Below are 23,334 nucleotides of genomic sequence, written 5' to 3' on the forward strand. Positions count from 1 at the left end.
TATTAGGGTTACAGGGTTTTGAAAGTGTGGAAAACCAAACATATGCACTCATTCATGCACCTCATTGAACTGTGCATTATAGGCAGCAGCATAAACCATGTCGTTGTACATTGTAGTCTTTGCTGTAACAAAGAGCGAAGGCCAACTCTCATCTGTAATTCCGTATTGATCAAAGGGCATAACTCAAATGAGTTAAGGCCAAAAAATATCTGTGTTTACGGTAACATGCCGAAAACAAATAGCATTGTTAAATGTTTGAAATCATAACCCTTTCTTCGACTAATTAGCCAATCACGGACATGGAACTCCCTTTGTCTTTTAGCAGAGCAGGGGAATGGGACAGGGTGAAATTTCCGCCAAACTATGGTATAAAGTTCAATGCTGTTGAACATCTCAGGCATTTAATGCCCGCAATAAGAGGACATTTTATGACGTCCACTGAAGGATGATGCATTTAATTTTTGAACTTTTACCTTTATGCCTAAAAAGGATTAGGGTCGGCGAGGGAAAAAAGAGTGGGTCGGGCTACCGTAAACACAGGTATTTGTTTGGCCTTAAGTGATAGGACTTGTTCGACATGAGAATTTTGGCACACTATACAATTTTTCATGATAATATTTTTATAATGATGGAACCAATGGCATGTATGACAAGGTAAATTTAGGAGCCTTTCTTTTTAACAATTGTGTACCTCTTCCTCTAACTGTTCCTGCTGAGCAGCCGCTTGCAACATCTCGCGAACAATGCTGCAGTTGGGGAACCTGCGGGTGTGTACCAGCCATGGATTATCACCACGGTTCCAATGTTGAAATTCACCACCACATGCGTAACATATACACAGTTCATTGACGTCTGAAAACATATAAAAAAAACCCATAAAATGTTAGCATGTTAGAAACATTCAAAGACCTTTTCATCTCTCAAATGCTGCTGTAGTTGGGAACCAGTCCATGGGTTCCAGCTACTAGTTGTTTTCTTTCCGTTCCAACACTAATTATCACTGTCACACGTGAAATATCAACACAGGTTGCCTTAAACAATGACACCACAAGATATTTCTAAAACAACATGCCCCCATTGCCCTACATTGTCGGAAACATGTGATATGCAACATGAAGGTGTAAAAAAAAGAAATGCATTGAAAATGAGCAGACGTTGACCTTTGACCCAAAGAACAAATAGATCTGCCTTTAAAAAATCATGGTCATATGTCAAGATATTCTCAAGTTATTTTGCATAAGTTTTCATACCACTTTGTATTGTAAGCTTGATATTTGACCTATGACAAATAAATTAGGACTACGGTCACAGTATGTCTTAACAAGCTCAGTAATCTTCAGCTGCCGTTGGTTATGCACTCAAAATTAAATATATTTTTACATAGTTACTCACAGCCAGTACCAAGCTACAGTTAACAGTTATAAAACTTTAAAGAAAATGCCAAAGTCTGTAAAAAGTGAAAAAAGCCAAAATATAAAAAGGTTTGTTGTAACCTAAATCTTTTACATTTGTTCCAGGGTCTAACAGGCCACATGCCAGACACTGGTGGGGGAACAATTAGACAACCTTATACTAATAATCAGGTTTTACTTTGTAAAAACCTGGTTAAAAAATAAAAATGTGCCTGTAAAAGCAGTAAAAAAGACAACCAATAACCATAATTATTATTAAATAGTATTTGGGGATAATATGGAGTTATGTAACCTAATTGTGTGATGGCTACTGGGTAAAGTATGAAGGCCAATGTATGAACAGTATTTGATATCTAAGTTAAAACCCAAAGTTGCCATATATCAAACTTGAACCAACTTCTTAATGAAGTTATGTAACCTTATTGTTTGTTGGCCGTAAACAACTGTGTGAAGTTTTAAGTCCATTGAAGGGTAAAAACGTAATTAGTGAAAATCCAAACATGCCCTAATACTTATCCTATCTTCCCAAGTCATCAGAGGCAATAATTTGTATTTAAAATGAAATGGTGTTACGTTACCTAACTTAAAATTGTTTCCAATTATTGTGTAGAGTATTATGTCAATAGAATGAAGAGTATAGAAGTAAAAAAATCCCAACTTGCCCTTAAACTTTGACCTATCTTCCTAATTCAACCAGGGGCTATAATTTGTATTTAAGATAATATGGAGTTATGTAACATCATTGCGTGGTGGTCCTGAGCAACTGCGTAAAATATTAAATGAATTGAATGAAGGGTATTGGAGTTATACGTGAAAATGCAAACTTGCCCTAAAATTTGAACCGGATGCGGATGCGTGGGTGAATAGTAAAGCCTCCTTATTCTTCGAAAAGTAAAGCTAAACACTTGAGCTATCACAGAATGTAAATTATACCCCTGCACGCCAAAGTGTCGGAATGCAAAATAATTTTAAAATCTGCCATTGTGTGACAAACATATGGACTGTGCACAACAATCATCAGGAAGGCTAATATAGCAAAAACTACTAAGTTCACAAACGGTTGCTGTAAAGTTGGCCTCACAGGTAAGGAAAGTGGGCACAACACATCTTCATACCATATGGAAACTTCTGCCAAATAATTTTAAAATTCTGACATTGTATGGCAAGGTCCTTAACTTCGAAGGCAGGCACACAGATGTTAAGTGTTACGTGTCCTCTCGATGGTCACTTCTGCCAACTAATTTTAAAATCCAACCATGAAATCGAAATATATGGATCGGACATGAACTATTAACAATAAGGCTTATATAGCTTAACAAACCAAGTTCAGTAATTATGCGAAAAACTACAGAAACAATCTCAGTAGCAAAAAGTTTAAACATAAACCCGGTTTAATGGCACTGGGTAAACGCTTTAGACCTTCACATTGTAGGTAGGTAATGGGACTTGTACGCAACACATCTTCATGCTATATTATGGTTGAATTTTAAAAATAATTTGGCAGAAGTGACCAAATGGTTGACACAAGCAATTTTTAACATAATTTGTGCACATGTACTCTTTGTTTATCAAAGCACTGATAGTGCTCTTGAACAGTGGCCTATAGAGTAAGTCCATAGTTTTGTTAATTGATAATGAGCTGACCATTTTCCTATATAATGACAGGTGTCAGCAATGAATTGAAAGGGGCATATTTGTAAAGTGGAGAGGTAGATTTTATATGTTTCACAACAGACAGACACACGTTTTGGAGAACTTAAATTAGGCTAATTGCTTTTTCAAGTATAAGGACATTATTATTTTAATAACCAGGGAGGGTAACTGGTGAAAATCATCACTGGGATGTTTGTTGAAGTTTGTTTACTGATAAGTAATGACAAAATAGCAATTACAGGCGTCCAAAGCAGGATTTATTATGGAATGCTTTTATATATACACATATAACATAAAAGAAACAGTATTAGTTCAAAGTAATGTTTGTAAATGATTCGGAAGATTTTAAGTTTTTGAAGTTTGTTATTGTCCGAAATAGTTCATAAAAAATTATAGATACAGTTGATATAAACTGCTTATGGCATTGCATTTTTAAATTCAGTAGTTAGAATAAGACGGTCATCTAATTGAAACACGCTGAACCATTTATTCTAGAAGATGTATTATATAAGTTTTCATAAGTTTCGCAATATAAATTAATATATCATGTTAATATTGAGAAATTAATATGAAAAAGACATATATTATATATGCAAGCAGAACATAAAATGAACAAAAAAGCAAATGAAAGCCTCTTGTATAAAAGAGTGATACTATGTTTTATTTACAAATCAAAAACAACATGAGGAAGGGAATAAATTCAGTCACTGTCTGTATAGAAAAAATGTATTCGAGCAAACTATGTATGTTTTTAATAGATGTGACAATAAATATATACATCATGTAACATGTATTTACATTATTTACATATACTGAACAGACAGGTATGAAAGTATGAATGAATTATTCAGTTAAAATGTGTAATCAGTGTTTGTTGCCTTGTTCTATAAAAGTAGCAGTTTGAAGCTGCTTCATACTGATACTTTTATAGAACAAGGCACGACTGGTAAAACATTAGTTATTTGAAAGCACTACTGACATGATGAGTTTGAAAAATATAAACAGCAATAAGATTAACAAACAAGAGGGCCATAATGACCCTAACGCTGGCAAAGGGCCACAACTCTGTGATAAAGCATTCATAAAAATGTTACAATTTAAACATATCTTTACTGATGACGATGCCTTGTTTTATATTTGTAAAGGGTCATGCAATGAAGCTAAGTTTCATTGAATTTGGCCTGGTAGTTTCAGAGATTTTTTTAAAGCAAAACAGTAAGTCGGCCATTTTGTTGTTCAATCTCAATGCCTTCTTGTATTTTTGTAGAGAGTCATGCAATGAAGCTTCCTGTGAAGTTCCAGTGAATTTGGCTTGGTATTTTCAGAGGAGATGTTTTTATAGCAAAACAGAAAGATGGCCAGATTGTTGCTGCTGTTGATCAATCGCACCCCTTGTTGTATTTTTGAAGAGGGTTATCCAATGAAGCGTTCTTTAAAGTTTTATTGAATTTGGACTGATAGTTTTAGAGGAGATGTTTAGATGTTGATGTTTTTAAGCAAAACAGGAAGTTGGCCATTTTGTTGTTGTTTTTGTTGTTGATCATTCGTGACCCCTTGTTGTATTTTTGTAGAGGGTCACCCAAGGAAGCTTCCTGTAAAGTTTAATTGAATTAGGACAGGTAGATTTAGAGGAGACGTTTTTTAAAGCAAAACAGGAAGTTGGCCACGGACGGACGACGGACAAAGACCGATCACAATAGCTAACCTTGAGCACTTCGTGCTCTGGTGAGCTAAAATACATGTGCAAGCTTTATCAATCAGTCTATAATATATATTATCAGAGGACAAGTGATTTAAGCAATAGTCGCAAGAACTTAATTGTTTAAATGAGAAAAATATCAACAGTAAGAAATTGCAGTTTTGTAAAAATACTCTTTAAATATATAGATTTTAACACACCTTACTTTAATATATTTAACACAGGTGTTTCAATTTTCAAAAAAAAAATCCACAACAAAACATTACAAGGGATATGACATGGAAATAAATGAGCAGAACATGTATGTGAAAAAACATATGAAATAAAATAACCATCTTTAGAAAGAGAATGTGGTAGGTATGATATAGGTGAAAAGATTGTTTAAAGCCAAAATTACATAGCTCCATATCCCAATATTTTTTTGTTGGTTATGGCTGTGTGAAATGCATGAACGTGTTCATAGTTGAGACTAGTTAGTATTTTACTAAAGGCTACAATTAGCTGCTAGGGCGGACTTTTTGCATGACATGAAATGAAAATGAAAAGTATAAAATAGTGTAATGTTATGAAGGAATGGCAGTGTAATTGCAAACATGTGTTTTAGTAGTAGTATGAAAATGCGTCGGCGTGGTAGATGAAATTGACAAGAGCACCGCCTGCGGGTGCTGACCGCTCGTCTGATTTTATCCTTTTACGGTTTATTTTTTTCATATTGTACATTTGATAGCGAACAGGTTTTCCAAAGTTTGAAAGTGATAGCTTTGATAATTTGCGTGTAAGTGACCCACGCACAATACTAAAAAAATCAGACTAGCTAAAAATTACTACAATATACTAAAAATACTAAATTTATTGAAACCGAAATCCATTAAAATTCATGTTTTTTACCCCTCAAAACAGGCGACACTCAGCATTTTTAGGGTAAGATGTGAAGAAGGGTATTAGACGAACAAGTTCCCCAAGTTTAAAAGGGTTTCGTCATTTTTTTTTAAAAAAATCAGACAAGCTAAAATTGAATTTAATTCAGTGATAAGAATACCTTTCATGTTAATGGGTCATTGCCAGCAGGACATGGAATGAATATTACTATAGTATGATAGAATGGCACAGTTTAATTAATAAGATATTAAAATTGGTTGATGAAATGAACATAACATCTTATTATTTTAGTATCTATATGTGGAAATTTACATCTCATTTTTCACACAACTGACAGGCCAGTACAGCAGCTGAGTCCTGACCTCTCATACAGATTGTCATGACATCAGGGCAATGGTCCATTAAGAAGTTCTCAACATTGTTCTCCGAGATGGTGGCTTGAATGCATCTTATTAGTCACAGCTGAGAACAATCAATACAGTCAATGGGGTCTCAGTGTTCTAAAAGTATAACATACATGTATTTTAATATGTTCAAAGTCATTAAAAATCATTGCATACTATTGCATGAGGGCATGAATAAGTGATTGGACCAATTTTTTTTGATACGCAATAAAACCAACATGATTTATTTCAGGTGTGCTGAAATTAGTTGTCTATGGTACATGCACACACTAATAGTACTTAGTGAACAAGAGATGGCATTGGAAGTAATATGAACGGTTTTAACCGATTTGCAGAACAATGCTTTCAAAACAATTCCACATCACACGATAAAAAATGTACTGTGTGTTTTATAAAAATCTACAATTTATTCATAAAGAAGTCTTATATTATAACCGCCCTGATTATTGTTTTTTTGAAAACTGATTTTAAATACCAACTTTTCCCCCCAATAGAAGAAGGTTACATGGTACTATAACAATATCCTATATGTTTCTCAACCTCCAACACAGTAAGCTCCCTTGGCGAGCAGTAAAAAGGGAGTTTTGAAAAACTAACATTAAGCTTAACTTTTTGTTTTGAAAATGTCATTCGAAAGAATGAACTCCAGATTATTATCTCATAATGTATTTTTTTATCCCTGTTCTATTTACTCATAAGAGTAAAGTGTGTTCACAAAACAAATACAATTGTAACAATATTATCATTTTATCATTGAAATAAATAACTTTTTCTTGGTTATCTGCATGCATATTTTTCTTCTAATTTCATTGCGCCGACTTGATGCTACGCATCATTTGTTTTCTTGTTCATTCCTGTTGTAAGTGAGATTTATCATTCACCACAGAAATGGAATTAACTATCGTTGAATGCTGCACAGTTTCCAGTATTTGCGGGTGGGGTAAGATTTTCACAATCATGTAGATTTTCTGGTTGATTGTTTTGCCAGTGTCATTATTATGCAGAGTGATGGGACTTTATGGGCGAGTTATTGTTGAGGTCTGTTGTTGGCAGACTATTGATAAGATACTGAAACATTATTTGTGTTTTTCTTCTGACATAGAAAAAAAAACGTTTTCGCGGTCACATGACCAACTGATTGTAAGTAAACATCACATGGTCTACTATCCTGATCATAAACTAAAATTTACACCTTGTTATTGGACCGATTTGTATGGAAGTGACAGGATAAATGGTCTTCCTGAAACCAACATTTCAATATTCATTGCCTAGTACAGCATCTTTCCCTGGGAAGCAATACGAAAGTCAGTCAAAAAGTAAATGGTGCGCATCTGAACATAAACGTGATTATATCCGACCACTGTTGACTTTTTTATTAATATTATTTTCAACAAAGCATTTAAGGCCGATTTCTAATATTATAAATATTCTGTCATGTTATATTTTATTTGAACAATGTTGAAAACTGATTCGCTTGTTTTTACACAGAGAAGGTCATGACATTTCGATCATTATTAAATCAATGAAAGTTATATCACACTTTTATTCCTTGATTTTTTCCCCAACGGTTTGTCTTAATAGCTGAGTATATGCATCTACATATCACATATGACAGGAAGACTAAATCAAAGTGTGATTAATTTGAGTAATATCACATAAAATTATATGAACATATGATATCATTTTCAATATAAATAAAAATAAATAAACCATACTGATTTAAATCACCAATGGAACTAATTACACAAAAGATGATGATGTTACCTATATAAAACTGATGTGGCCTAACATTATTTTAGGATCACGCTAATAAGAAAGCTCAAGGCAAATTTTGAATATTTACATGAAAAACTACAGAAACGAGCTCTGATGATTAGCATTGAAAACATACCTGAACAGATGCACAATGTCATGATACTCTCTTTTTTTCAAAGGGAGGTCAGTGTTGCCAGAAGAGACACCTCTTCTTCAGAGAATGGGTTGATCAGGGTCTGTCCCTGAGCCACATAAGTTCCTTAGGTTCTTCATCCTAGATCTCACTAAGGCCATGACAGTGATGCAATTCTGTAAATTCGATTTGTGTACGGTATACTTTGGTAAGCATACACTGTTGGCTATCGCTGACAGCAAGAGTGATATCTAGCCTCATCCCCGTCCTCCACTGACACTTGTTCAGGCTTATTGTAGGGTTTTATTACCACTGTGACAGATCATTTATGATGATATCTGAAAAAGGCATTCTGCACATCTTTATTACAAAAACTTGAAATTACAGGAAAGACATGGAGCATATGAACGTTTTATAGCAGCAAAAGATAAGTTCATTTGTTTGGTGCCAGTGAAGCAAATTCAAATTGTCTGGTATTCGTGAAGTACAATTTGAGTTGCTCAAATTCTGTCCGTGCCACATCAAGCGAAAATATTTAGAATCATATTGTATTTTGTGTCACCTATAAATAGGTATGCCATATGTTTTAGTGGTATTCAACTCAAAGTTGTATTACAACAATTTAATTTATCACTGTAATCATTTTTAAATAGTATCCAACTTAAAGTTGTATCATCACAATTTGATTTAAAACTGTACAGGTAATCATTATTAAATGTTATCCGACTTAAAAATGCATCACAACAATTTGATTGATCATTTTAATCAGAATTAAATAGAATCTTACTGCCCCACAATTACCAAGACTTAGTACACTGCAAGTTCTACCACTAAAAGTCGTTCCACAACCTTACTAAATTGGTATTGCCAAAACGGGAACCCCTAGAACACTAAAATAAATGCACGGTTCAACTATGTTTTTGCTCTGAGTTAAGCTCACGAATGTTCATAAAAAGTATAAAGATCACAAATGCATAAAAAAGAAAAACATGTAAACAAAGCGAAATGTACTTCTTTGAACTTTTCTCGATGGTCGAATTTACATTGCGTTCCAAACAGAATAGATTATAATGTTAACATGCTGGTCCATTATTTAGGCTGCTCTATATATGTCATGAACATTTATAACGCACAATGACAACAGATACATTTGCACAAGAAACAATCTACAGTGTGAATAACCAAGCAAAGTAAAAAACATAACACTCTCACAATATTTATATCAAACTTATGATTGATTTATAAATAGAACTTATGTTATAATTGTCACATGCCATGCATTATTTCTATACATATTGTTGTGAGGATGAGCTTTTCATGCTTAAGTCGAATAATTTTTTTGTTCTGTTCTGTTAAAACGTTAAACAGGGCGTGAATAACAAGCAAATACTTACAATACACAATCACTCAAGCCTATGTACATGAGCCAATGTTGAAGACTCTTCAGTAAGGCGCTTGGAAAATGGCGACGATTGGAAGTGGAATAATCATACTCATGCCCGTGCAATGATCTGCCCCATATGCACAAGTGGTTTATAGGTCCATGATATGCCTTATCATTATACATTTTCTAAAAAGCTTTCGCTTTGCACATTAATTTTGTTTCTCATTTAAATATTGTTTACATATCCATTCATTTTTAAGAAAGCTTTAGAATTGTTTAGCATCGATTTATCAATTATAGATATAGTACTTCTTAATCCATGAAATCGATTTACCGTTTTAACAAGTTTCATAGTTTTCTGCCATTTCTGGGCGTCTGCTTAATATACATTGTCGTAATTTTCTTAATTCTATAATTGCATTGTCAAGAATATGCGAATTTGTACAAGTTCAAAATTATATCACTACACATAATTTCATATTTTGTTAAAATTTTAGGAGTTCATGTGTATATAATCATTCACAGAGCGTACTATTTAGACCGTTTTACCGTTTAACGATTTGTAGTAAGGATCTGATATGCCTACTATGAACGTGGCCCTGAAGGGCCCCCGTTAAAAAATGAGTAAGAGCACCCTTACCATCGTAGAATAGGCCAGCCCTTGCTAGTCTCCGTGGTGAATGGCAAGGGCATCGAGGAAATACATCAAATGTACGTAACCGCTCGGTGTGTGTGGCCATTCTTGGATACCGCACTTGCCTTCTTGGCCGCTGTGCTCTGCCTTAAAATATATTAGTCAACTGTCTTATAAAATTGTGTAGTGCCTACAATATCTAGACTTTAATGAATATGATGTTTCGCATGTTTGTTCAAGCGCCCGTACATTTTCTTAAAGGTCACCATGATCTTGACATTTGAACCCCAAAACATTAGAATTCATTTTCTGATCATGCTCAGAGTCAATGCAATGTGAATAAGTTCTAGGCTCTATACTTGAAGTCCTTCAAAAGTTATTGAGTGGAAATCAGAGCTTCTATAATTCTTCTGTAAAGGTTCATTATGGCCCTTGATCCTCAAATCAAAAGGGGTCATCTGACCATCATGATCAATATGCACAACAAGGTTAACCAGTTTACACTAAGTCATTTAAAAAGTTGTTCATCAGAAACAAAAACAATCAAAATGCTTTAAACTGAGCTTGACCTTTGATATATTGACCCAAAATTCAATAATAGGTGTCAACAACTGACAATGAGCAATATACATATCAAGTATGAATACACCACACCTAGTTGTATCGAGGTAATTGATGGGAAACTAATGTCTGACGTTGATGATGACACAAATGATGACGCCCAACTACACAGGGGATGAGCTGAAGACCACAAATGCAAACGCAAGTAGTATTTTGGCTCGATTGATTGCCAATCCAGGTAAGTTTCTTATCGATATTTTTGTTATACGCGAGAGTTCGTTAAAGTGACATAGCGCAAAAAAATGCATTGTTTTTTTCTTTCGATCGGTGTATTGGTCACCATTCATGTCTGCATAGTTTCCGAGAACACTTCGATACAAATAGTGTCCAGAAATGAAACGCACGTAGCTTGTGTTAAAATGTCACAGCTTTAGATATAAAAGCCACATTGTTTTCAAATGTATTCCTTTTAAATGCTTATTAATGGTTTTTATTTGTTTTTTGTGCGATGCAATGTGTACAAAAATGCATTTTCTGAATTATTTCAAAATTGGCAAACGCAAGTCGGCATTTCCATGAGGCAAACGTACGTAGTGTACCAAAAATGGCAAACGCGCGTAGGCATCTCATAATAAGGAGTTAACGTATTTGTCGTAAGCTTTAAAAACTGAAAACGTGTTCAAGATATTCAACATATTCATCAGCTTTATTATTAGGTATCCATTGTAGAGAAAGCTATATAAAGTTATGAAACGTAACAAAAATTGGCACGATATTGTGCGGGAGTGTTGCGGGAAAAATGAGTTCATATCCGGCCATACCGGTGGTATACAGAGAGTCCAATAACTATGCAACTAAACAGTGCTTGTTTAATGTTCATCTCCAAAATTTATATCAGCTGTTGTAATGTCACATTACAGGAACCACACGTTTAATACAAAGAGTCGGAGTACAGTAAAATGTGGGACTGTTTCCATGAACAGAAATGCATAACAGAAGGGGACCCTTAGTGCGCGGGAGCGAGCCAGCCGCAACGATTCTAAGATGTTCGTAACAGATAGAATGGGGATAAACGTTTAATTTGAACATAATTTAGACATGTTAAATGAACCTTTTATTTTACCATTCTTTATGCTATGTGATGATAATACTGTCATGATAATTGTTTATGACAGATGTTGTGATAATGATAAGCTTTAAATGATATTGTGATGATACAATGACAATGTATGCTCTACCCGGAAAAATGTTTATATCACTGAAAATAGTCTGTCAACTGTATGTATAAGTGCTATTTTACAGAAATAAAGACAACATCATGATGGAAATGTACTTTGTTTATTTAATAAGGCAAGTGCACAAAAGGCCATGTATATGCATACAAATAAGTTTCAAGAAATATCAAACCATGGGATCTATACAACCATGTGGTGATGTCATAATAACTAGGATATGTATTCCTGCTTGTTGCAGCTATACATTGAATAAAATGATTGACAATAAAAGCGATCACAGATAATCAGATAAAATCACAGAAAAGTTATCAAATAACATAACGAATAATATATAAACAAAACTTTTGATATGATCTGCCAGAGATTCTGCTTTTTCCAACCTCAGATAAGTAGACCTAAAAATTTGGCCGTGCTGGAAATTCTTATCTTGCCCACGGGCAAAGATAAAAGAAGTACCCATATGGAACTAATTTTTTATTGTCATCACACAAACGTGAACTAGGTAATCCCTATGTGTCTACCATGCTTCATAGGAGACATGAAAACCTAGCGAGTGCACTGCAGACCTGATCCCAGCACTCATTTCTTTTTTAAGTAGAAATACAGAAATATTTAAACACCTAATTCAGTCAAAGTTGTGGGTCATCATATACCTGTGCGTACTTTCTCTGGCAGCATGTTTTCCAAGTTTCATTTAAATACCTCGAACAGTCATTGACATTTTAAAGGTCTTTCCTGTGTATGAGTTTTTGTGGGCACAAAATCCGTCAACACAGACAACACCAACATTTTTATAAATACCACGGCTATCACAATTAAACCTCAACTTTTTCTCTTATATATATTAAAAGATCCACTTTTAACTGTCCGTGCAAGTAGATCTATTATCCTACCTAATTTGGCCTTTGTAATCCAAACAAGAGGCCCATGAGGGCCTATGTTCTACTGGCATAGTTCTTGTGGTCAAGGTCATCCGATGACAATATTAATAATTGTTTTTTTTTAAAACTGTGGTCCAATTGGTCTAAATTTCATTGCTGTGGATTCAAAATTAAGTAAGTAGATAAAAAGGTCACAGTCAATGTCATCCAAGCACAACATTGATATTTGTTTTCAAAACTGTAAACATGGTCTATATTTAATGGCTGTATCTGCATAATTAAGAAAGTGGGTCAAAAGGTCAGAGTCAAAGTCATTTCAGGACAACATTGATACTTGTTTGCAAAACTGTACATATGGTCCTAACATCTTTCCTGTACCATCAAAAATAAGAACGTATGTCAAAAGGTCACAGTCATTGTCATCCAAGGACAACATTGATACTTGTTTGCTAAATTGTACACATGGTTAGAATTGTATTGATGTAGCTTCAATATAAGAAAGTAGGTAAGGAGGTCACATTCAATGTCATCCAAGGACAACATTGATAATTGTTTTCAAAACCTGATGGTCCAAACTTCATTGGTGTAACTTCCAAATTAAAAAAAAGTAGCTCAAAAGGTCACAAACAAGGTCATCAAAGTAAAAATAAATATTTGTTTTTAAAACAATACATATGGTCCAAATTGCATTGCTGTAGCTTCAAAAATAAGAAAGTATGTCAAAAGGTCACATACAAGGTCAACCAAAGACAACATTGATAATTGTTTTCAAAATTATAAACAATGTCCAAATTTCATTGCTCTAGCTTAGAAAATAAGAAAGTAGGTCAAAAGGTCAAAAACAAGGTCTTTAAACTCCAAAATATTCTTTTCTATTCAAAACTGTACACATGGTCCAAATTTCATTGCTGTAGCTTTAAAAATATGAAAGTAGGTTAAAAAGGGTGAGGCTAGCTTTGGCTCCAGGGGCATCTTTGTAGAGGGCCATCATAAGATACTCCACAAATATCGAAGATATGCGCCTTGTGGTTTGAAAGAAGAAGAATTTGAAAGATTTTCTTATATAAATCTCTAGGAAACTTGTGACCCCTAGGGCAAGGCCAGTGTTGACCCTAGGAGCATAATTCGGACAAACTTGGTAGAGGACCACTAAATGATGTTTTATTCAAAGTATCAAGGGTGTGGGCTTAGAGGTTTCAGACAAAGGTAGAAGACCACTAAATGACGCCTTATTCAAAATATCAAGGGTCTCGGCTTAGCGGTTTCGGACAAAAAGATTTTCAAACATTTCCTTATGCAAATATCAAGGGTACCATTACTCTGACCTTTGCCCTATTGATCACAAAATCAAAAGGAGTCATCTACTAGTCATGACCAAATGGCAAACCAAGTATGAACTTCCTAGGTGTAAGCATTCTTCCGTTTTTGAGCAAAAGCCGTTTTCAAGCTAAGTATTTATGGCCAAGCCATGTCCATCAGTGCTGCTTAAGAATAATAGCATTTTGTGTTTGTCAATGTACCTGTCATTGTAGTTCCTGTCATCATAGTGTCCGTCAGTGTTCCTTTCAGCATAGAGTCCGTCATTGTTCCTGTCATCATAGTGTCCATCAGTGTTCCTGTCATCGTAGTGTCCGTCAGTGTTCCTGTCATCGTAGTGTCTGTCAGTGTTCCTGTCATTAAAGTGTCCATCAGTGTTCCTGTCATCATAGTGTCTGTCAGTGTTCCTGTCGTCGTAGTGTCCGTCAGTGTTCCTGTCATCGAAGTGTCCGTCAGTGTTTCTGTCATCGTAGACATTCTGGCCAAATTGGGTGATAATTGGACAAATGCTTGTATAGCTATTGATCGGACAAAAGTAATTTGAAGTAATTTCTATAATCAAAAAGCATGAACTCTCAAGTGACAACAGCGTTTTGACTAGTTATAGATCTCATCCGAAAGTTTTATGCCCATGCACATTCTGAACATATTTGGTGATAATTGTACAAATGCTAAATGTTATTGATCAGACAATACCAATTTAGGTAATTTCTAATATTAAAGGGCGATGACTCTCGAGTGACTAGAGCGATATGGCTGGTTATCAAACTTGTACAAGATATTATGCCCATACACATTCTGCATAAATTTAGTCATGGCTGGAAAAAGGTCCACCTGCTTGCACACTTCAGATGAAACTTTAATATGTCTTTTTTTAAACCGACAAATAAAAACATGATGTATGTGTTTGAAAAATTACAAAGGACCATAAGTCTTACAAGTTTGGAGTTATATAACTAAATGTCACAAAAGAGCAATGTAACAATGTTACTGTGAATAAGTCCATGAAGATTGAAAGATATATTCAATGATAGTAAAACAATAAAATAATTATATATAAAACAAGAGTGGCAACTGGAACAATTCTGTGAAATTATTTTGAAATTGAGTCAATGGTTTCCGAATTTCCATCATATACATAAAGGGGATACTAGCCCCCGAAACCATTTTTTTTAAATGAATCTTCATGGGGTGAAGAAATTTGACTGAGGGTCACCATATGAACATTTCCGTGAAATTATTTTGAAACTGAGTCAATAGTTTCTAAAGAGAAGTTTTCCATGTAGACTTATAATATAGTGGATACTTGCCCAGACCCCTGGCAACCATGTTGTTTATTAGTTTGGGGTGACGGAATTTGATACAGCCAATCAAAGTACTATAAAATAAACTCGGAGTTAACATAAGCTGTCCCAGAGAGTATATGTTTCAGTGAAACATGCATGGATGACTGCAAAATAAGAACAGAATAATGCATGCGAAAATCTGTGCAAATTTTAAATCCAAAAATAAAGCAACAGTAAAATAAAGATTTGAATTAAAAAAGAATGCAATGCACTACATAAAACAAGTATACATGTGTACAATATGCAAGAGTTACCGTAATGTCCTCAATTAGAGTGTCTGTGGACAGTGGAACATTTTTAAGTTTCTATCAAACACATTGAGTATTAATGACCACAGGTAAAAATCTGATTGATTATTGGCTTAATGCACAATCTTTTTTGACTAAGAAGTAAAAAATATAAAACATGTAACAATGATTTAGACACTAAACCTAGTGCTCATAAGGTATATCTATATTCAATTTAAATTAAGTTGTCAAAGAAATATAGAAACAATATTTCACATAAACATCGTGTCCAATCGTTACCGCCTCAAGTGGTGGAGGTAACGTTGGTAAGTGATAGGATAACGCTGGATCGTGGTGATAAACACGACCTGAGGTATGTTTTTTTATACGAGTAATCAATAAATCGAAATGTTTCTTTATAGAGACAGGTGCAAGATGACCTCCGGTTATTATTGATTCCATGTATGTATTTGGTTTTCCCTACAATATCGCCGTTTCCCAAGTCATTCAGGGGAAAGATGACATTTTATATGGAAAGTATGATCTGCGAGCATTAAAAGTTAAATAGCAGCAAAAACACGACCATAAAATCAAACGTTAACGCCACCACTTCACCTTGCAACGATTGGATGGGTGATAAAGGTAAAGGGATCTTTAAGGGTGACACTTGTTATCAAGTAAATTTCGTCAGCAAAATTAATAGAGGTATCTATTTTTATTAATTTAGTAGGAGTAATGATTGATAACCATTGAATAAAGTTTCAATGCAAAACATAAAGTACTTGCTGAGATATTGACATTTGTGTGCTTGTAACATGCAAACCCTTAACTAGTTTAACAAGGAATGGAAATCAATTGTTGGTGAAATAATTATATATGAGTTCGAGTTTGATTGCAACTGTTCAAAATAAAAAAAAATATTGTATATAATGTAGCATTTAGAATTGACCAAGAGACCTAGTTTATGACTCCATGTTACCCAGTTCCAAACTTATCTAAAAATTTATCAAGGCAAACATTCTGATCAAGTTTCATGAAAAAATATAGCCTCTAGAGTGTCTAAAAGTATTTTTAAAGATTTGACCCAGTGACCTCAATTTTGACCCCACATGACCTACTAGGTTCAAACTATTCCAAGGTTTTTATCGAGGCAAACATTCTGATTAAGTTTCATGGAAATTATGATTTTGCGAAACTTAAATCTGACTAATACCACAATATGTACTGTCATTCAAATGTTGCTTGTTACGAAAATGTGCTTTTTTGTTAAAATAAACATTTTTATTTATTCATTTATTGTTTTTTCTTTTGCGTTTAACATTTAGTTTACGTCAACTTTTGAACATATAAGCGATTTCCACAACGCAACACATAATCGGTGTCTTAGTAAACAGTCTGTTTGACGACTTCAAACTTAAAATACACTGTAGATATCTCATATCAAACTGGAAAATTGAAAATCGGGTCGTTCGAAACATCGGTTCCCTCGAGATTTTGGCTCGGTCCCTGGCGACCTCGAGCGATCGCAGTTTTACTGTACATCAAGTATCTTCCAAGATATTGACTTAAGTGTGCTTACTTAGTAAACGTTAACTTAGTTGTGACACCGACCAATTTAATGCATCACACACAACTCATTACGAAGTCTTTTTAGCAGCGATCAAAGGACGTAATAACATAAATACATAGATGTCCATGCATGCACGCTTACATACACACATGGATTTTTCCACCTCTTTATCACTAGTTCAGAGTGTAAGTTACCTGTGTTCTGGAAGTCTGGGTCGGGCAGCCCTCGAATAGATTCCTGCAAATTGAATGTAAACACATATACATATATGGAGTTACCCATTTTAAACAGACCCCTAAAGCCATAATGGCCGCTTAAGACACGTACCCGCTAAATCAAAATCATTGGCCGTTGTTGAATTAACAGATCTATGCCTATAAATGCATCTTTATGAACTCAAATTAATGCATCTTTATGAAAGCAAATTGTACAGGGGGGATATGGAATAGCTTGTTTAAGTATGTGTCTCTAAGATGGATGTATGGATGACCAGGTTGGGCTGTAGTATAATAGTATATTTAAAACTACAGCGATTAAATACATATTAAAGGGAATACTGTCATTCTTGCATACCAGACATGGATTTCAGGTCATGTAATAAGAGCTGAAAAATTATGAGTCATGCCCAACAACACACAACTTGCTATTAATTGTAAGTGTGTATTTTCAAGCAATTTAGACTACGACATTTCAAATTGGTATAATCCAAATAATAAATATTTCTTACAAGAGCGCACTGTGGACAATGCCAACTCTTTTCAATTTTGTTTAGTTTTGAGTTGCAAGAGGGGCAAAAAAATCAACTATTATTAAAGCTAGAGTTTTGTATTGTTGCGTGATGTCTTCTGCACAATGCAGCAGGATACGACACTAAAGCCACCAAAATTCCACAACTTTTTTTTTACAAAAACAAACGAGCTAAAAATTAGACTTACAAAATTATGCTCTAAGAAAATATGTTATGTTATGTACAAAAACAGTATATTTGAAGTATTTTTAAGTAAGGTTTAAAGTAATTAAAGCTGCAATCTCACAGATGGAACGTTTCGACAACTTTCTATTTTTTTTGATTTGGAACGAGTCAATTTATGCGAAAATGCATAGAAACCAGTGATATAAGAGTGCTGACAAAAAATCAGATCGCATATTTTCATGTTTAAGTTCCAAAAATGATGTTTTATGCATTCTTTAAACTGTTAGTAACGCTTTTAGCTATAACACATCAATTTTCGAACAGAATATGAAAATCCGCTATCCGATCTTTTGTCAGCAGCCTTATATCACTGGTTTGTAGATATTTACGCAAAAATTAGCTCATTCCAAGACAAAAAATAAAAAGTTGACAAAACGGTAAATCTGTGAGAGTGCAGATTTAAGACAGTATAAGATATTACAAGGAAATGGAACAAATCTTGTTTTTGATGTGGATGGGAAAATCGGACCTTCTTCCACACCTTGTAGCTGGTAACCCTGCCAGCCTCATTACCAGCTTCTACATATGTCTTCAGGCAGGATTTTACCATCTGCACCAAAAACACAGGACCAATTCCTTCTCTTGCATAAAAGACACTTATATGCTGAAATGGCATACCTTTCAAACCAAGAATATAGCAACAATTGACATGAAAGAGTGTAAGATGAAGTAACCATGGCATATTTTATGTATGTAATGTATTTCAGACCCTCAGCTATATAATACCATTTGTGGACGACAACATACCTAAATAAAAGAAGCCTATGACAAAAGGTCCATTTTTTGCTTCAGCTATATTACTAAAAATCACAATCACTAACCTCTTCCTCCAGCTGTGCCTGCCTGGCAGCGACCTGCACCATGTCATTGATACCTGAAACATTGACATAAAAGGTAATCTCCCTCCATCTTTAAGGTGTTGCTGCAGAGGGTTAACGAACACCAACCAACAAGTCATCTTGTCCGTTGCAGTTATGAAAATGCACATCAAAAACGGACAGCTGGTCTGGAGGGCAACTGTAAGGGCACAGTGGCTAAATGACAAAAGCTCATAAAAGTCATAATAAATCAGTGCAACTAGTTATAATTATATGTTATACATATTTGAACATGTGTATCATCAATATAATACATTGTCTTAAACATAAAAGATTTAACAATTCAAAAGTACCATTTACTGTTATAATTATGAACCAAGTGAAGAATGTTCGCCCGGCAAAAATGTAAACAAAGTTTGAAAATTTTAACTTCTTTGTAAGCTATTAACAAAACACTTGGCTCATAGATGCAGTAATGCACACGTTAGCACCAGTATCTTTGTCTGAAAAACAGTCAATGACATAAATGCTTCAAAATGCTAATAAAATATCAAAGGCACTAGCCAGACATTTTCTGTCAAAATGATTTTAAACCCCATTCGCTTACATCGATCAGCAAAAGCAAGTACAGGAACCACGGGAACACTCAACGATTTTCCCGTGGTTCCCATCCTTCCGTCTATTTTGCTAACCGATGAAGGTAAACAAGGATCTACGTCATTTTGACAGAAAATTATGACTTTTATGAGCTCTTTTCATCAAGCCACTGTTCAACAGAGGTCCATTGGCCAATGTAACAGTGAATGACACCAAACCATACTATGGTGTTGTGTTAATGATTGATAATAAGTTCTGTATAAAATGTACTTTAAAGAAACCACAAAAACTCTATCATTTCATGTTATAACATTCCTAAGGTGATCACAAAGAACAAGTTCTTCCTTAGCTATATTTGAGTAATGGTCTTGAGCTGGGGAATGACAGGTTGTTCAAGAAGATTCATTTCAAATTCAATTAAACATGCATTAAAGTCTAAATATATTCCTCATGAACAAATTCAAGAGCTACCACAAAATTTGATTAATACCCGCCCAAGTAACGGAATGCCAAATAATTTTAAAAACTGACCTGTTGTATGACAAGGATATGAACTATCATCAGTGAGGCTTATATAGCAAAACACGGTACTTATTAATGTACATTTTCGTCTTTAAGAAATTTCACTTAAACCTAAATTGTATGTGGATTTTAAATAAAAAACATAACCAAATAACCACCTTACCATAAAGGACCTACCCCCTAAACACCCTTCAAAATAAAGCCATGAGAATTGTTAGATTTATCTTTTATGTTTTTATTTCAACAAATTATTTGTTGGCTGAAAAATGAGGTTTTCTGAGTGCACAGGTGGTCATCGACGTGTCAAAAGCTGTACAAATGTACATTATTTCTACATGAACCCTAAGCTAGCTCAACCTTTGTAAACGAAAGACATTTAAAAAACATATGTGGAATGGTGTTTAAAGTGAGTAAATTCTCTGAGGAGAAACATATATATCTTTTTTATTGCTTTAATATATTGGATTTCATTTGAAGGAATTAAATCAATGGTTGTCACATAAATAATATGATAGAAATGGCATTTTTTCCAGTCTGAAACTTGCCTATTAACATTGAAATGTATAATGATTTTTAATTAGTAATGTGTTACCAAGATACTATAATGATAAAATATGTTAAATGAAGATAAACCTATGTCTCCCATTAAACTGGAGCTCAGTTGAGGATAGATACTATTGAAGGAGGGGGTAAAATATATACATCATTTTCAAGTATTTTTTGAGTCAGTGTCGATCTGGACAAAGCATTAAAAATAATGAGCAAAGGGAAAATACTTTGCAATTATGTGCCCTAGAGTTATATATCTTGCATGCAAGGTGCACTACTTCACATCACTACCTATCTATTTTCCAGTTTCATTGAATTTGAATTCCTTTAAGTAGTTTCTAGTGTCAAAACAAATTCTGCATTATATAGAATAAACAAGGGGAGATAACTCTGCAATTAAGTACCTCAGAGTTATTATTCTTGTAAGGTGCACAAATTCACATCACAGTATATGTTTTTTATAGTCGTTTTTGAGGTTTAAAGTGCCAGGACAAAATTTACATTAAAAACAAGAATAACAAGGGGGCGACAACTAAATAAAATAAAATGAGGAATAATAATAATCATTGCAGGGTTCACAACTTCACATGTATTCTATCTATGTACTGAGTAAGTGCCAAGTGCCTGGTGAACATTTGCATTATAAAGAAAAACAGGTGGATATACTTTTCCAGTAAATCAAGTGCCAAAGAGTTATTATTCATGCACAACTTCACATTGCTCTCTTTCTATGTACCAATTTTCAATCAATTGCTTTAAACAGTTTTTGAGTAATTGCCAAGTGCCTAGACAAATGTTGCATTTTAAAAAATGAAAAAGGGAGATTACTTTGCAATAAAGTGTCATAGAGTTATAATTCTTGCAAAGTGCACAAATTTACATCTCAATCTATTTATGTTACAAGTCTCAATGAATTGCTTCAAGCAGTTTTTTAATAAGTGCCTGGACAAAGTTCGCATTATTAATAATGAACAAGATGAGATCAATTTGCAATAAAGTGCCCTAGAGTTATGTAAGTTGGTCAGCAGTCAAAGCGGCTGTCCAGTTGAGGTGCCCCCTCATAAAAAATCAAGACCTCAGAAGGCACGACCAGTGCCCACAAGTCACTTACTAGGCCGCAGGCACAGGGCTCTGCAGGAAGTGGTCTTAACAATATCTCAAATAGAGATTACAGTGGGCAACATGAAGCCAGTCCAAATGTGCTGATTAATCTCGACACACCTGCTGACTACCCCTTCCACCAACCAATTTCGTGTCCATGTCCCATGATGACAGTGACTCCGACTTTCTTCCGAAGAGGATTTCACTTTGGATGGTCCTATAGCCCACCATATGCATGACTTTACTGAAGGTAACAATATTCAGTTTGTCGAACCGATTTCTACGCCCATTGTAGTATATGTTAAGAAATTCATTCAGTAAAAGATTGTTCAGAACAAATTTGTAGACTTTGCCATGTTATTGCCACTGCAACAAGTTGACTCAAAAGTTATATTTACATTACAATTTGATCGCTTTTCTCAAGTTGGTCTTGTGTCGTCCTATTGACCTTAGAAGATCACATCTATTGAGATCTGGACTTCCGCTTTTCACCGTTTTGTAGCCATATATGCCAAACATTATTCCCATGAGACCCCTGCATTAATGAAATATGCAGAAATTGTTGGGGACCCAGCCCAAAAATATGGCGGTTGGGCATGGCAACAATATGACATGCAGTTTCGTCTTCTGCGATAGCATCAGGTCATTCCCTAGGTAATGGTAACCACTCAAGCTAATCTAACAGGTCAAAACCGATCCTTTCATTCAGGTCCGAGTCCCTGAGTTGGTCACAACATATAACTAAAAGAACAGCAAAATCGGTTTCTCGACAATACCTGTTGCACACTCAATGTCAGAGCAGGTAATTGCAGATGTACATCCCCACATCTTTGGTTACTACAGAGGGCAGCACCATGCAGGAAACTGCAGTTTATCCACTAAAGAGCAAGTTGCGAACTCACTCACCTGCAAATCTCCCGATAAAGTCCCAAATCCATCCTCCCGTCCACAAAAATCCAGACTTAATAACGCCTATCCGGGTCAATATTCTTGCAGGTTACCTTCAGTGTCATACTGCCTACAACTACTTGAATTCAGGTTTCAGTCAGGTTTTCAAACTAGGTTGCATTGGTCCTCGCAGAGCCACTACTAACGATAACATGAAATTTTGTTTCGAACTCCCAGTCTTACAGTCTTACAGTCAGAAATCACATTCACCTTGAATTACAAGCGTCTCGCATCAAAGGTCCATTCAACTCTAAACCTTTTCCCTACCTTCAGCTAAGTCCTTTTGGTCAAGTTCCAAAAAAAGTTCAATACCGTATGATCCAAAGTCTCAGTTATCCCCCCTGGGGAATCAGTAAATGATTTTATTGATCCCTCTTTGGCCACAGTTAAATATGCTTCATTTGAAGATGCAGTGGAAAAGGTCTGTTTACCCGGCAATGGCTGCTTTAGTGTAAAAAATGATATAGCTAATGCATTTCGTATCATTTGGGTTTTTTCAAATACGAATGAGCTGTTAGGTTTTACTTTTGAATCTCAATTTAACAACAATGTCTGCTTAGTCATGGGCAGTTCATCTTCATGTGCAGTATTTGAAACATTCAGTTCTGCCATTCAGTGGGTGACTGGCTCAAAACTATCAATCCCTCTCATGGTCAACATATTGGATGACTTACTCATTTAAGTCATGATCAACATTCTTGTCAAGAACATTTAATGAGATTCCTCGGATTTTGTG

At 34.7% G+C, this 23,334-nt stretch overlaps 1 protein-coding gene across 1 annotated transcript in view; it reads right to left on the reverse strand.

The window, feature by feature from the left end:
* Positions 1-23,334, reverse strand: part of LOC128237759 (uncharacterized) — a 74,641-nt gene that overhangs the window by 20,795 nt on the left and 30,512 nt on the right. The window contains exons 7-12 of the mRNA XM_052953342.1: positions 18,885-18,937; positions 18,533-18,613; positions 17,285-17,327; positions 15,548-15,570; positions 14,151-14,425; positions 692-761 (exon numbers count right to left, since the gene is read on the reverse strand). Coding sequence (XP_052809302.1) covers positions 692-761; positions 14,151-14,425; positions 15,548-15,570; positions 17,285-17,327; positions 18,533-18,613; positions 18,885-18,937 — 545 coding nt within the window. The remainder of the gene's footprint in view (positions 1-691; positions 762-14,150; positions 14,426-15,547; positions 15,571-17,284; positions 17,328-18,532; positions 18,614-18,884; positions 18,938-23,334) is intronic.

This window comes from Mya arenaria, chromosome 6 (genome assembly GCF_026914265.1).
Source record: "Mya arenaria isolate MELC-2E11 chromosome 6, ASM2691426v1".
In the NCBI taxonomy this organism is placed as follows: Eukaryota; Metazoa; Mollusca; class Bivalvia; order Myida; family Myidae; genus Mya; species Mya arenaria.